The following is a 13,268-nucleotide window of genomic DNA, read 5'->3' on the forward strand; positions in this document are numbered from 1 at the left end:
ACCCCCCTCTAAAAATGCTTATACCTGAGTATTTTAATAGTTTTGTCATAAAAATTGCATTTAGTCACAAAAATATGAAAATACAGTAATTAGCGAACATTTTTCTAAGAAAAATACTTCAAACAGGCAAATTTCCCTCCAATAATGTGTATATATATTCCACAGAAATATCCAAGAATAGGTGAAGCTGCGAATCTGGAACCGAAAATAGGAGGTCCACTGTATATCTATATACATATACACATAACAGTGTCTCACCATTATCCAATCAATAATTGCTACACTTGGTTTAGTAATGAGGTTGTTATCTATGCAAAATATATATCTCTAAAATAAAAAATTGTGACATTCGTTCATTTTTTGCGATTGCTTAACAGATTATTTTTTTTACTACATGCTTCTGTGCACACTCTGCCCACACAGGCCTTATGATTGTGTTGCAGACGTCATGGGAATTAAGACGAGAGCAGCCCGGGTCCTGGGACAGACACTCTTCCCGCAACACCACCTGGCACACCGACACTCAGTGCCACACCAGGTGTCTTTGACAATTTTGCCACTGATGCCATTTGCTGCTATGTACATGGTGAATTTGCTACGAAACATACCTTCACCATTAGCATGCTGACTTATGGAAAAACAATATCATCCCTACTGAAAGCTCAGAAACAGCAGTGTGGCGATTACTACGAAACATGGGGTTCCGCTATAAGACCACACAGCAGAAAATGTATGTAAGAAAGGACCCTTGATATCGTGTGCTGGCGCACTGGCACTCTCCGAGCACTCAAGAAAAGTTGGAAGGAGGGGACATGGGTGGTATATGTTGATGAAACATGGTTTACCACGAGGATGCATCCCAGCAGGAAGTGGGTGGATGCCTCACAGCCTGCAAGCAGTGCCAACTACAGTCATCAGGTCCCGCCTGGAGAAGGGGAGAGCTCTGCGGTTGTTGCTGCAGGCACAATTGATGGTTTCGTTGTGGATGCATTTTTGTGCTTCCCAAAGAAAAAAAAAATAAAAAACTGGTAACTACCACAGCGATATGAACAGTAACCTCTTTGTCCGTTAGCTTTATGTCACAGCTCCTTCCAGCACTGCCTGAGCCATCAGTGCTGGTGCTTGACAATGAGCCCTACAACAACCAGTTGAGTGAGGAAAAATGCTGCCCTACCAACTCCACCATCAAAGCAGAGATTGTGAAATGGTTGACGTGCCGCCAAATACCATTCCCACCACACGCCCTGAGTTGCTGCAGATCTGTAAGCAGAACCGCCCACAACCTCTATACCAGATTGACGCCGTCATCCATGCATTGGGTCATGACACCGTCCGGCTCCCACCTGCTCATCCTGAGCTCAATGCCATTGTGCAAGTCTGGGGATACATGAAAAAACATGTGCATTCCTCACTGCAGCAGTTCACTCAGGCAGATCTGCAAGCCAGGATAGAGAAGTCAAGGTTAGCGCAACAAGGGAGGTGTGGGAAGGTGCAGTGAGACGGTCTAGAGCCTTCGAGGAAGAGTATTGGTCCACGATAACATCCACAAACCTGTAGATCCCGTAATTATCAACATTGAGAGTTATAACAAGGATGATTTGTTCCTTGACAGTGACGGAGACTGTGAATAAGGTTGAATAAGGTTCCTGTGGTATTTTCAATTCTTTGCATCACTTTTCAGCTTATGATAATACTTAATACATGTTAGAGAGAGAGAGAGAGAGAGAGAGAGAGAGAGAGAGAGAGAGAGAGAGAGAGAGAGAGATGCTTGTGGAATGATGGAGCATTTTGAGTGATGCTCGTAGAATGTTTGAGAGAGAGAGAGAGAGAGAGAGAGAGAGAGAGAGAGAGAGAGAGAGAGAGAGAGAGAGAGAGAGAGAGAGAGAGAGAGATTTCATAATTCCTTTACCACTCTATATAGTAGTGTTAATCATATACTGGGTTGTAGTTAAACTGTGTGATTTAATTTTCGTTACCTCATCCTACCTGCTCGTAGTCAATACGACGATACAAGGGGTAAAGGATTTAAGAGATCATGATAGCAGGTACATTATACTTCGTCAATAGGGTGAAGGTCTCATGCTCTTTGGCCTACTCTCATTTATATAACTTACGAAAATAAAATAACAATAATTAAATGAACACAGAATCTACAAAAACCAACATATTTATAACATCCAATATTACTCAATACAGTATAATATAATAGACTGGAAAGGGGAGTGGAGACAGGGAGGCCAGGAAAGTGGGTTGAGGGAAGGATGAGGAGGGGAAGGGAGAGGGAGGCAGGGAGGGACATTCAAATGCATAGGTTGGAGATGTTTGGCAACACCATGCAAGTCAAGAGTAAAAGCCTGAACTAACACCATTTGACAGTGCACGTATTACCAAAAATTAGTGGGAGGTATCTTGTACACTGTCGAAGTACCACTTCGATCAAATTAGTTTGAAAGATGTTTGACAAAAACGATGACTCACAGTCCTTGAAATGGATAGTAAGTCATGAGATGATAGCAAAACAAAGGATGTGTGCATGTTATAAAAGAATCTATGCAAAAAAAATAACATACAAATTATCTTGGGTATACCTTATACTAGGAGGAAGTTACCTAGCACAGATATATAGAGAGTAAAAATCATCTATGTAGAAAGACTGGCATGCAAAAAAATGGTAAAGAACAAAGAGATACATAAATATTAAAAATACATGGTAACCATCAATAAAAAATGTGAAAACATTGTAAAATATGTACAATACAAGAAATTGTATGCAATTATTAATTTACAAAATACCACCACAAGTTAACAAAAATGATGTGCATAGTGATTTAAAAATATATATATAAAATGGTGTTCAAATACAAATTGTTGTGTACAATACCAAATTGTATGAGAAATTGTAGGCAACTGTTCAGAAATAATGTAAATGATTTTCCGTGAACATCTCACCATAATTTATGTATTTACCACTTGCATTTTTCACACACACATTTTCAGTGTTTGGTTTCACTAACACTGTATGTTTACCTTTGACTGAATCAATTAGTTATGCATGTGTTTTAATATTTTTTTGGCTTTCAGCTATGATGATCACTTCTTGTTATAAGTGGCAAACAGATTTGCCACCCAAACCTGGAGAAGGTGATGGGGGATGTATGTACTTGTCCCCCAGGGTAAGCCAGTTTGAATCTTTTCACTGATCCCCTGTCCTTCCTTCCATGCACTAGTAATTTGAAGGCTTTGTTTTACCTCTCAATGACTGGGTCTCTGTGTGGCAGGGTTGCGGAGGCTTGTAGGCAGTTTTTCCAGTATTTTTTCATTGCATCATCGGCAGGGGAGAATTCACCTGCTAAGCAGATGGGTACCCTGGACACCATTTTGGCAGGTGATGCATTGATTTTGTGTTTAGTGAATTCTTTCATTAATGCTACTGGCAGCAGGGCTGTTTTCTGTAATGTAGGGTGTTTGATCCCAGTAACTTGGCTAAGGCAGTCCATATTTCAGAGGTGAAAGTTGGCCCTCTGTCAGAGGTGATGTCAGGTATGCTGAAATGGCTGACCCAGCTATCAAAAAGTGCTCCCCTGCAGTCACTCACTGATGCTTCTGTCATTAGTATTGCCTTTAGCCATCAAGATGTATCTGAACTCACTGGAGGCGGGTAGGGGTCACACTATGTCTATGTGGAGATGGCCAAACTGTAGTCTGGTGGTAGGTAATAACTTATACAGTATCAGATTCTCTGTGATGTGTCACTTTACTTGTCTGGCACTTAACACACTGTTCTGTCCACTTTTTTTTTTTTATCTCTTTTTGCTCTATGTCATATAAATTTTTCTGTTAGAAGTTTGGCTCTCATTATGCCAGATGGATGAGCAAATCAGTGGATGAACCTTTGGCACTGGTGGGCACAGGCAGCTTGTGATAGTGTCACAGAAGATTGTTGCTCGTTGCTGAAAAGCTGCTTAGTCTATTCCTGGGTGAACCATATTAATTTCTATTCTTGATAGAAATTAATGGGGTTTTTCTTACCAGTAATGTGTTTTATTGTGCACCCGTGTTCATTGACTGCTCCCAGTTGATACTGACAGGAGGATTACGTCTCATTTTTTGGTGAGGGCACGGACGAGAATTTGAGATCTGTCAGGATGGTGAAAGATTTATCACTGAGTAGGTGTAAGCAGGGTCTGGTTGCCAGACAAACAGTTAGAATTCTCTCTTGAGTGTACAGTATTTTTTTTCTGACTGAAGAAACCAAAGGCTTTGGTGGTACCAAGGGCTAGGAAATGACAGTTTTATGGCATCAAGGAGTGCTTTCTTGATATGCTGCTGAGGGTGTTGTAGCTTAAGACCATGATGCTGGTGAATTTGGAATTGAATCTGAGGTAGTAATTCATCATTCCTGTGACTTCAGGGAGTTCTCTTATGGTTTTCATAGTCTGATATTTCCTGACATCTTGTTCTCAGCGGCATGATGGCCCAGGAACTTGCCAACAGGAAGGATAGCACGGTCCTAAAATATTATTAGAGTTCTCGGGTTCAGGAGAATATTAGTGTGTTGTTGACAAAGACATAGAATGGGAGGGTGCCCTGGGTGTTATCCAAAAGCCTCTAGAATTTTACCCCTGCATTCCAGAGGCCAAATGTCACGTAACTGAAAGTGTAAGTTCTGAAGGGAACATACACTTTCAATTACTCTTAATAACTATACTGAATATGACAACAAAAATATAAATTTTCATAGTAAAATTTATTATTTGGATACTTACCAACTGCTAAAGCTAACTTATATCTCCCCACCTAATTGGTGTGGAGATATAAGCTATCTTTAACATTAGGTAAGATTCATCCCAAATAATAGGTATCCCTATAGGTGTTGTGTTAATTAGTCTTAAAACTGCCAATTTATATTTACGGTACATTTTTATGAACTAAATTCTTACTAAATAATCCTTTATAAAAAGATAACTATAAAAATATACTATATATATATATATATATATATATATATATATATATATATATATATATATATATATATATATATATATATATATATATATATATATATATATATATATATATATATATATAATTATATATATATATATATATATATATATATATATATATATATATATATATATACATATATACTGTATGTGTATATATATAGTATATTTTTATACAGTTATCTTTCTTAAAAGGTATTATATATATATATAAATTATACACAGGCAGTCCCTGGTTATCGGCGATCCTGGTTTATGGCACTTGTCTAACGACGACGATAACCGGATTTTCGACACTGATTCCCAGTTGTTGGTGCTGATCTCCAGTTATTGGCGCTGACCCTCGGTTATCGGCAGCGCTGATCCCCGGTTATTGGCGCCCCATAACCAGATACAAGCGCTAATAACCGAGGATCAGCTCTATTATCGCCAGTTTTTGGTTGTCGGAGATTTTCGGTTATTGTCACGCTGTCGGGAACAGAACCCTGCCGATAACTGGGGACTGCTATTTATATATATATATATATTTAACATGATCTATTATCACTAAGTCCACATTGGAAGGTGAGTGAAAATTGGGACTTTGAACTTCTGACGTGGACTTGGTGATATTCTCAAGCAAGCGTTCCTTCGTGCTGCATTAGATCTATCATCATTGAATAACAGAGATATATTATTTAATGGTAATTCAATACATCCCAGAGTACTTGCAGTTTCATGCACTAATAATGACACTTACAAGACAGAATCCTTATCACATACTGACATTGCAAATAATAATTATACATTTCAAACTAAAGTCTAAGATAAAAGGAGAGATTTTAATTTGGAATACTAAGACTACCTGCTTTTTACTTCAACTCATCACTTTCTTAGACTTATGGCATCATTTGCTCACAACTTTCTAGAGTTGCAAATTCTTTTATGAATAATGCTGTAGCTCCCATGTGGCAGGTCTATGATCAAAATCTGCTTTCTCCTGTGATGAGTAACACGGGAGGAAAAACCATGCAGTCGAGAGAAACACAAATTCTCTTGCACATCTTTTATGCAAATATCTCAATCACCATTATTGTCACCTTTCATGTATATTGAGTACAGTAATAAAAATCCACAATTATATAGTAAATATATACTATGTAAAATAAACCAAAGACTTTCGAACACCTGAACGGTGTTCCTCATCAGTGTTAACGTTAACATGCAAAGTGAGGGTAGTTTACTTGTGAAATAATTTTTAAAAATGGGGGCGGGGCGAGAAGATAACAGCGCATCATGGAAGTGCTGGTTCGGGTGTTATGTTATTCCAAATTCAACAGGCAGTTGCGTCAATCTCCTTGACCTTCGTACTTGCGATGTTGCACCTGCCTGCACTGCATAGGAGCCATAGTTGGAACCATCCACAGGGATGTTGCCACTTGTAATGCCCCACAGTGTTTTCTTGCCTCTTGGTTGGCTAAGTCCCTTAGCCAATTACTCGGCACCATATCTGATGCTCACCTAATACACTCCTCCCATTTCATTGACAGACTAAGGAATTTTAACCGTTCCAATGGTAGGATGATTAGCCTTGATGTCACCTCTTTATTTACGAATGTTCCGCTTGATTTTTTTTTTTGGAAAATTTAAAGAAAAGACACAAAGACGGGACTATCAGCTTTCCTATTCCATGCAACCAATTTCTCGACTTGGTTAGAATCTGTGCTGATTGTACTATTTTAACTTTTAATGATGAATATTTCCAACAAAAAGCTGGTGTTTCTATGGGTTCACCACTGTCACCAGTTTTAGCTAACCTGTGCATGGAGTTCATCGAAGTTAAAATATTCAAGAGATGTAACCCAACCTACAAGCCTGCTCTGTGGGGGAGATATGTAGACAATATATTTATTATTTTTTAAGGCAACGACGTAAGAGAAATTGCGCCTGCTCACCACTGTCTTTCTTACAGGTATGAAAGAAAAGGACAAACATGATTCTTCTTAAAAGATGAAGGATCTGACATGGAGTTCTAAGTGGACACCGGAGCATGCAGATCATACATCCCCACTCCCCCACAAACCTTCATGTATTAATGACCAGTGGAGCACCACTGACAATGTACGAATGCAGGAGATGAAAACTGTGTTGTTGGGAGCAGATTTCCTAACAGCGCACAACCTACTAGTCAATGTAGTAGCTAAACAGCTGATCCCAAGAACAACAATGAAATCATCTTCCCAAAAGCCAAGCAGACATACAGCAATGAAAGCATTGACTCAATGAGAGGAAAAAACATGCCCCATCACACCCGATGTCCCACCGAAAGAGATGAGAGAAATAACATAATAATACAAAGACGTATTCGAGGACGACCTGAAGCACAACCTAACAAAACCAGCAAAACACACCATTCAGCACCACACAGAGACCGAAGGACCCCCGATCCACTCACGATTCAGATGACTGGCCCCAGAGAAGCTCACCTTATGTGAAGAAGTTATTCAAAGAGATGAAAGAAGCAAGAATATGCGAGAAAGCCCCCAGCCCATGGGCGTGACCCCTACATATGGTACCATAGTCAGACGGAACATGGCGCCCCTGCAGAGACTACTGACAGCTGAATGTATAAACAAAACTGGACAGTTACCCTCTACCAAATACAGTATAGGAGACAACAAATCAAATGAATGGAGCAAGAATATTAAAAAAAAAATTGATCTGCTAAAAGGGTATTTCCAAGTCCCGGTAGCAAAAGAAGATATCGAGAAGACCGCAATCATCAACCCGTTCGGCACCTACACATCCAACTACAGCTGTTTCAGCCTCCATAACTCAGGGGCAACATTCCAAAGATTGATGGATGAGCTGTTCCGGGACCTTCCATTCTGCATGGTATTTGTCGACAACATACTGATCTTCAGCCCAAATTTCAAACAACACCTCAAAGATGTGAAAATACTGCTACAACGACTGAAAGAAAACAGAGTAAAAGTGCAGGACGACAAGTGTGAATGGGCAAAGAAAACAGTGGAGTTTCTGGGACACCAAGTGAGTCCAGAGGGCATTAAACCTCTGCCAGAAGAAAAAGAAAGCAATAACAGACTTCCCCAAGCCAACAAAAGTGAAATCACTACAAGAATTTTCAGGTTTAATAAATCATTACTACCAATTCATACCAAACATTGCAAAAATAATGAGCCCATATATGAATGCCTTAAAGGAAATAAACAGAAATTAAATTGGGGAGAAAGTCAAGAAAAAGCATTTATTTTAACGAAAGAAGCAATAACCTCTGCAACACACTAATATTTCCTTTACCCCATAGGTCCCTCACTCTGACATCCGATGCATGCAATACGGTGATGGGCGCCGTACTGATGATGGTTGTCACCTGCTGGCCTTCTACAGCAAAAAGCTAACTGCAGCAGAGCAGATGTATTGGACAGGGAGCTCCTCGCAGTCTACAAAGGAGTCAACCACTTCCACCACATGCTCGAGAGACAACAGTTCATGGTGCAGACGAACCATCAACCACTGGTGCACTCCTTCACAAAGTCAGCAGACGTATGGTCAGCGTGACAACAATGCACTTGTCAGCGATAGCCGAGCACTCCTGCACCATAAAGTACCTGAGAAGCTCAGCGAACACTGTGGTGGATGCCCTATCAAGAAAGTGTGCCAACACCACCCAACTCAGGATGGCCTATCCCAAGATAGTGAAGGCGCAGAAGGATGACGAGGGCCTGCAGTGGAACAACTCCACCCTCACATGGAGTGACCTGTCAATCAACAGCAGAATGACAACCATCACCCATGAGATGAGTACCGGATGCCCTCGCTCATACTTGCAAGAGGGACTAAGAGCCTTCGCTCTCGCCCACAACCTATCCCACCCATCGGGCCAACCAACCGCCTGAATCATAGCAGAGCGGTACACCTGGTGGGGATGAGAAGATGTGAAGATGTGCTGGGTCAGTAGGCATGGAGTCCCCTAGATCATCACCAGCGATAGGGGCGCCAACTTCACATCCACCCTGTGGAACGCCCTCACCGACTGTCTGGGGATGAAAATAACGCATATGACAGCCAAGAACCGCGAAGTCAACAGAATCATCGAGAGGATGCACCGATCATTAAAAACATTGCTCACCATCAGGTGCCAGGGCGGGAGTTGGAGAAAAGAATTGCCATGGGTTCTTCTAGGACTGAGAACGACACCACACGCAGTGTTCGACGCATCTCCAGCAGAAGTCCTGTACAGTCAAGCATTGACGTTGCCAGCAGACGTCTTCCAAGCAGCAGCAAAAAAAAAAAAAAAAAAAAAAAAAAAAAAAAAAAACAAACATTGCCACCTGACACCTGAAAAGTGATAGAAAAAATAATACCTGCCTAGACAACCTACCAAGCACAGAAAAGTATACGTCCCCAGAGATTTACAGAACGTAAAATGTGCATTCATCTGCAGACCACAGCGCATACTCCAGAGACGACCAAAGGCCCACCAGATGACAGTAGAACGTGAGGGCAACGTGGATTTCAATCGACCTGTTGAAACCTGCATTCGTACCAGACACTGGGCCACATATGTAGGCCTCTCGGGGGGCAGGAGTCCTGTAGCACCCAAGTGGCAGGCCTACGATCAAAATCTGCTTTCTCCCGTGATGAGTACCGCGGGAGGAAAAACCACGCGGTCTAGAGAAACACAAATTCTCTTGCATGTCTTTTATGCAGATATCATTCACTGTTATTATCACCTTTCATGTATTATCATCATTCTGTATACTGTTACGCCAGCTTTACAGTAATGTATGTATAATTTTCAATCAGATGTCTTGTAACCATCCATATGTAAATTTATGTCTGTGAAGAAACACAGATGCTTGAATTTAATCCCTTCCCTGATCTGTCAAGAGGTTGGGACTACTTTGCAGCTCACATGAGCTAATATTGACCTGTGTGAAAGTTTTGTAAATAAATTAGTAAGCTGTAAACCTCCGCATCTTACTCATACCGCACTCACAATGCTATTACCTGTTTGAGACTGTGGGATGTGCCCATACATGGACACTACTACCTGATGATTTTATTATTTTAAGTTTTCTTTTTAAAGGACCAAAAGTGTCTGGGAGATTCTGTAACCACAAAATGGGCTAAATTAGAAGTAATAGGTATGTATGAACAAGTTTATTTTCCTAAACACTTCACCTTTCACTATGACAAGATACACTTTCCATCAAAGGTTGGAAACAATTGCAAAAACTTTATTCTTTATTTTTTAATAGAGTTTACACTGCACTGGCCTACTTATTTGTTAATCAGCAACAGGATGATAAAATTATGCTTAATAAACTAAAATACATATCTGAAAATTTTGTTTACATCAAAAGGCAGTAATATTCCTATATGTCTTTCAGGAACACTTTGGTTTGCTTCTTCTAGTAAGCAATTTGTATGTAAAAAAGTAATTATCAGAAAACAATGAATACCAAGACTAATCCTTAAACAAAATTTAATACGTCAAATACCCAGTTTTAAAACACATCATAAAACACCTTACCAGCCAATCAGGGATATTGTACATTTGAATACAAAATAATGCTTTAACATAAGAAATTTTTTTATCAAACTACTATACCTGTTTGAAACTGATTCCCAAATAAGATTTCAGTGCAAAAATATATAACAATTCCTACAGAATAAACAAATGGTCACAGCGTACTTCATCGCCAAGTTGAAAAGCTGCTTCCTCTGGAGAGAGAGAAAAAAACAAATCAAAATAACTTTTGTTTAAAAGCTGAAATCGAATTATTGTAGCCATATAATAATTTCAATGTGCATGATAAGATTGAGTACATGGAGTACATGTGGAAATTGAGTTATTTAAAAAAAAAAGCATTTTAACCGGACTACAGAATTCAAATTATTGACTCTTATACAACTGACAAAAAGGTTTCCTCAACATTACTTCTGAAAGCAAAATTATGTTCAACGCTTCCTGCAAATGACTATAAAAGATGCTATGAAAGTCTAAAATGTAAAAATTCACACACAAGAGAACAAATCGGTAAAAAACGATAGACCGACAGCAAAGAAGAATACACAGGAAGTAAAATGAAAACATACCCGCCAAACATGCTTCCTGATGCTCCAAAGGACTGCTGTTGCTGCTGCTGCTGCTGCTGCTGCTGTTGCTGTTGCTGCTGGTCAGAAGACTGTTGAGCTAGACTTCCAAATGAAGCTGCATTGCCCTGTGAAGAAAAGCTGCGAAGCCAAAAGAAGGAAAAATTCCATTATTCTCTATAAAATGCTTTCAATTTAAATGACAGCTCGCCACTGTAGACTTGTGTTTTCAAATCTTTGAAAAGGTCCTCATTCATTGCACAAGTGTAGCATATGGGTCAAATATTTATATCAATGAGAATGTGATTAAAATCATCCATGATATTACTAATTAACTAGCTACAGTATCACATTAAAACCACCAAAGCACTTTAAACCTCAAAATTTTTCATATGGTCCTACTTCTTTGGCAACAATTATACTCTAGTGATATGGTGGAGTAAGTTTTTAAATACATTCAGTTGTCTTGAAATCTCAGATTCTCAAGTTGGATGAAGTGACAATGGAAATCTGTATGAAAGTAAATAGAACTTTTGTCATCTTTGCATACTTCCTTCTAAAGCTGTACCAATGCTTTAATAAACTTTCATTGCTATAATGATATATCCTAAATTCTCTTTATATGACCTACACTGTCAAAATAAAATATCAACTGTCAGTATAAAATACTGTATAAATGAAAAATATCAACTTTTTCCTTAAAATACACAATATGTGAAATTTAATACTCAGCGGAAGGTGCTCTTGCTGAAAAAAAAATCCAGCAATCCTTTAATATAGTTATTTCACCATATATGAAAACCAAGCACATGCAAATTTATCTATTTATTAATTTTAAAATGCATAAACTATACTCAGCAATCAGACTGTTACTTAAATTTGTAAATATTATGAGAAATGTGTGACCCTAAAGTGAGGCTTCTGCCACCCTTTTACCTTAGTTATAAATCAGTGTATCATAAAAATTTGTTGAAATTCTGTTTGGAATGATAATGCAGGGGAACTACATGTGGCAAGACTTCATCTTCCCTAACTAGCCCCTAGGATGTCAACTAGATAAAGACCATGTCCAAGTCTGCCTAGATGATATCATCATCATCATTAAATGAAGTTTTATTAACATGTTATTTTACAAGTAATAAATAAAACTCTAATAAAAGATTACTAGAGGCTGAATGGGTTGCATTAGGTATGTTATGGCATTTTGTAATAACTTTTGTGCAAGATTGTCCAATGCCAAATTTTTGTCAAAACCCAATCTTCTTATCCCTGATCTAAGTCTTACCCTCCAAATCCCGCTGACGGTGATGTAGAACTTGCCACAGATCCAAAGGTGCTTGCTCCTGAAGAGGCAAAATTACTGAATCCACCTCCACCAGCTGCAGATAAGAGATCCTGGTTTAAGTATCTATGTAAAAATTTTCCATCTTTCAAAATGATATTCAGGTAGATTTTGTATTATCATCTGATCATTTTTATAATGAGCAATTATTCTTATTAAAGAAACCAACAGGTCATGAACTTTTCAAGCAAGCTTCCACTAAACAAAATACTTGTAGATGGAAATAATCCTGAAATTATAAAAAATAATAACGAGTACAGTATTCATAAATGATTTATCTTTAAAATACACTTGAGTATACTGTACTTCAATGCACCTTTACGTAATAGTTTTGAGGACTCTGGGGCAAAGCTGTCTGAAGTAAAGGATTTTTCAGTCAGTCAAATATACCATATTATAGAAAGGAGGGGACAGTGAGTGCCCTGAACTATCCATGCTACATTTTTGAAGGATCTTTCAGTTCTAAGGAATAAAGGTTGCTATGAGTGGATGTTCACATAAGAGTGCTCACAGACATGGAACACAAGACATTTTGCTCTTATTTGTATCATGAAAGAGGATTATTTAAGATTCCTTTAAAGGACCACATGCCACTTCAAACAAAGCAGTACAATGAAATTTTCCTTTTGAATTTAATGTATGTCTTACAATATTTGTTTTGCCATATCTTTCTAATCTTTGAATGTGAGACCAATCTACACATTATAACCATATCTGCATAATCATTTTCATAATTACAGCATGCAGCACATATATTTTTTCATTCTGCTATTTTTCATTTAATACTTACACAACCTTACTTAAAAACATATATG

General features: G+C 38.6%; 1 protein-coding gene across 1 annotated transcript in view; it reads right to left on the reverse strand.

Annotated features, from left to right (window-relative positions):
* Nucleotides 1-10,246: 10,246 nt before the first annotated feature.
* The window catches only part of Nup214 (nuclear pore complex protein Nup214), a 96,585-nt gene continuing 93,563 nt past the window's right edge, over nucleotides 10,247-13,268 (reverse strand). Inside the window, exons 19-21 of the mRNA XM_067131969.1 lie at nucleotides 12,397-12,490; nucleotides 11,115-11,252; nucleotides 10,247-10,739 (exon numbers count right to left, since the gene is read on the reverse strand). Of these exons, the coding sequence (XP_066988070.1) occupies nucleotides 10,712-10,739; nucleotides 11,115-11,252; nucleotides 12,397-12,490 (260 nt within the window). The 3' untranslated portion in view covers nucleotides 10,247-10,711. The remainder of the gene's footprint in view (nucleotides 10,740-11,114; nucleotides 11,253-12,396; nucleotides 12,491-13,268) is intronic.

The sequence above is a fragment of the Macrobrachium rosenbergii genome, chromosome 30 (genome assembly GCF_040412425.1).
Source record: "Macrobrachium rosenbergii isolate ZJJX-2024 chromosome 30, ASM4041242v1, whole genome shotgun sequence".
Classification (NCBI taxonomy): domain Eukaryota; kingdom Metazoa; phylum Arthropoda; class Malacostraca; order Decapoda; family Palaemonidae; genus Macrobrachium; species Macrobrachium rosenbergii.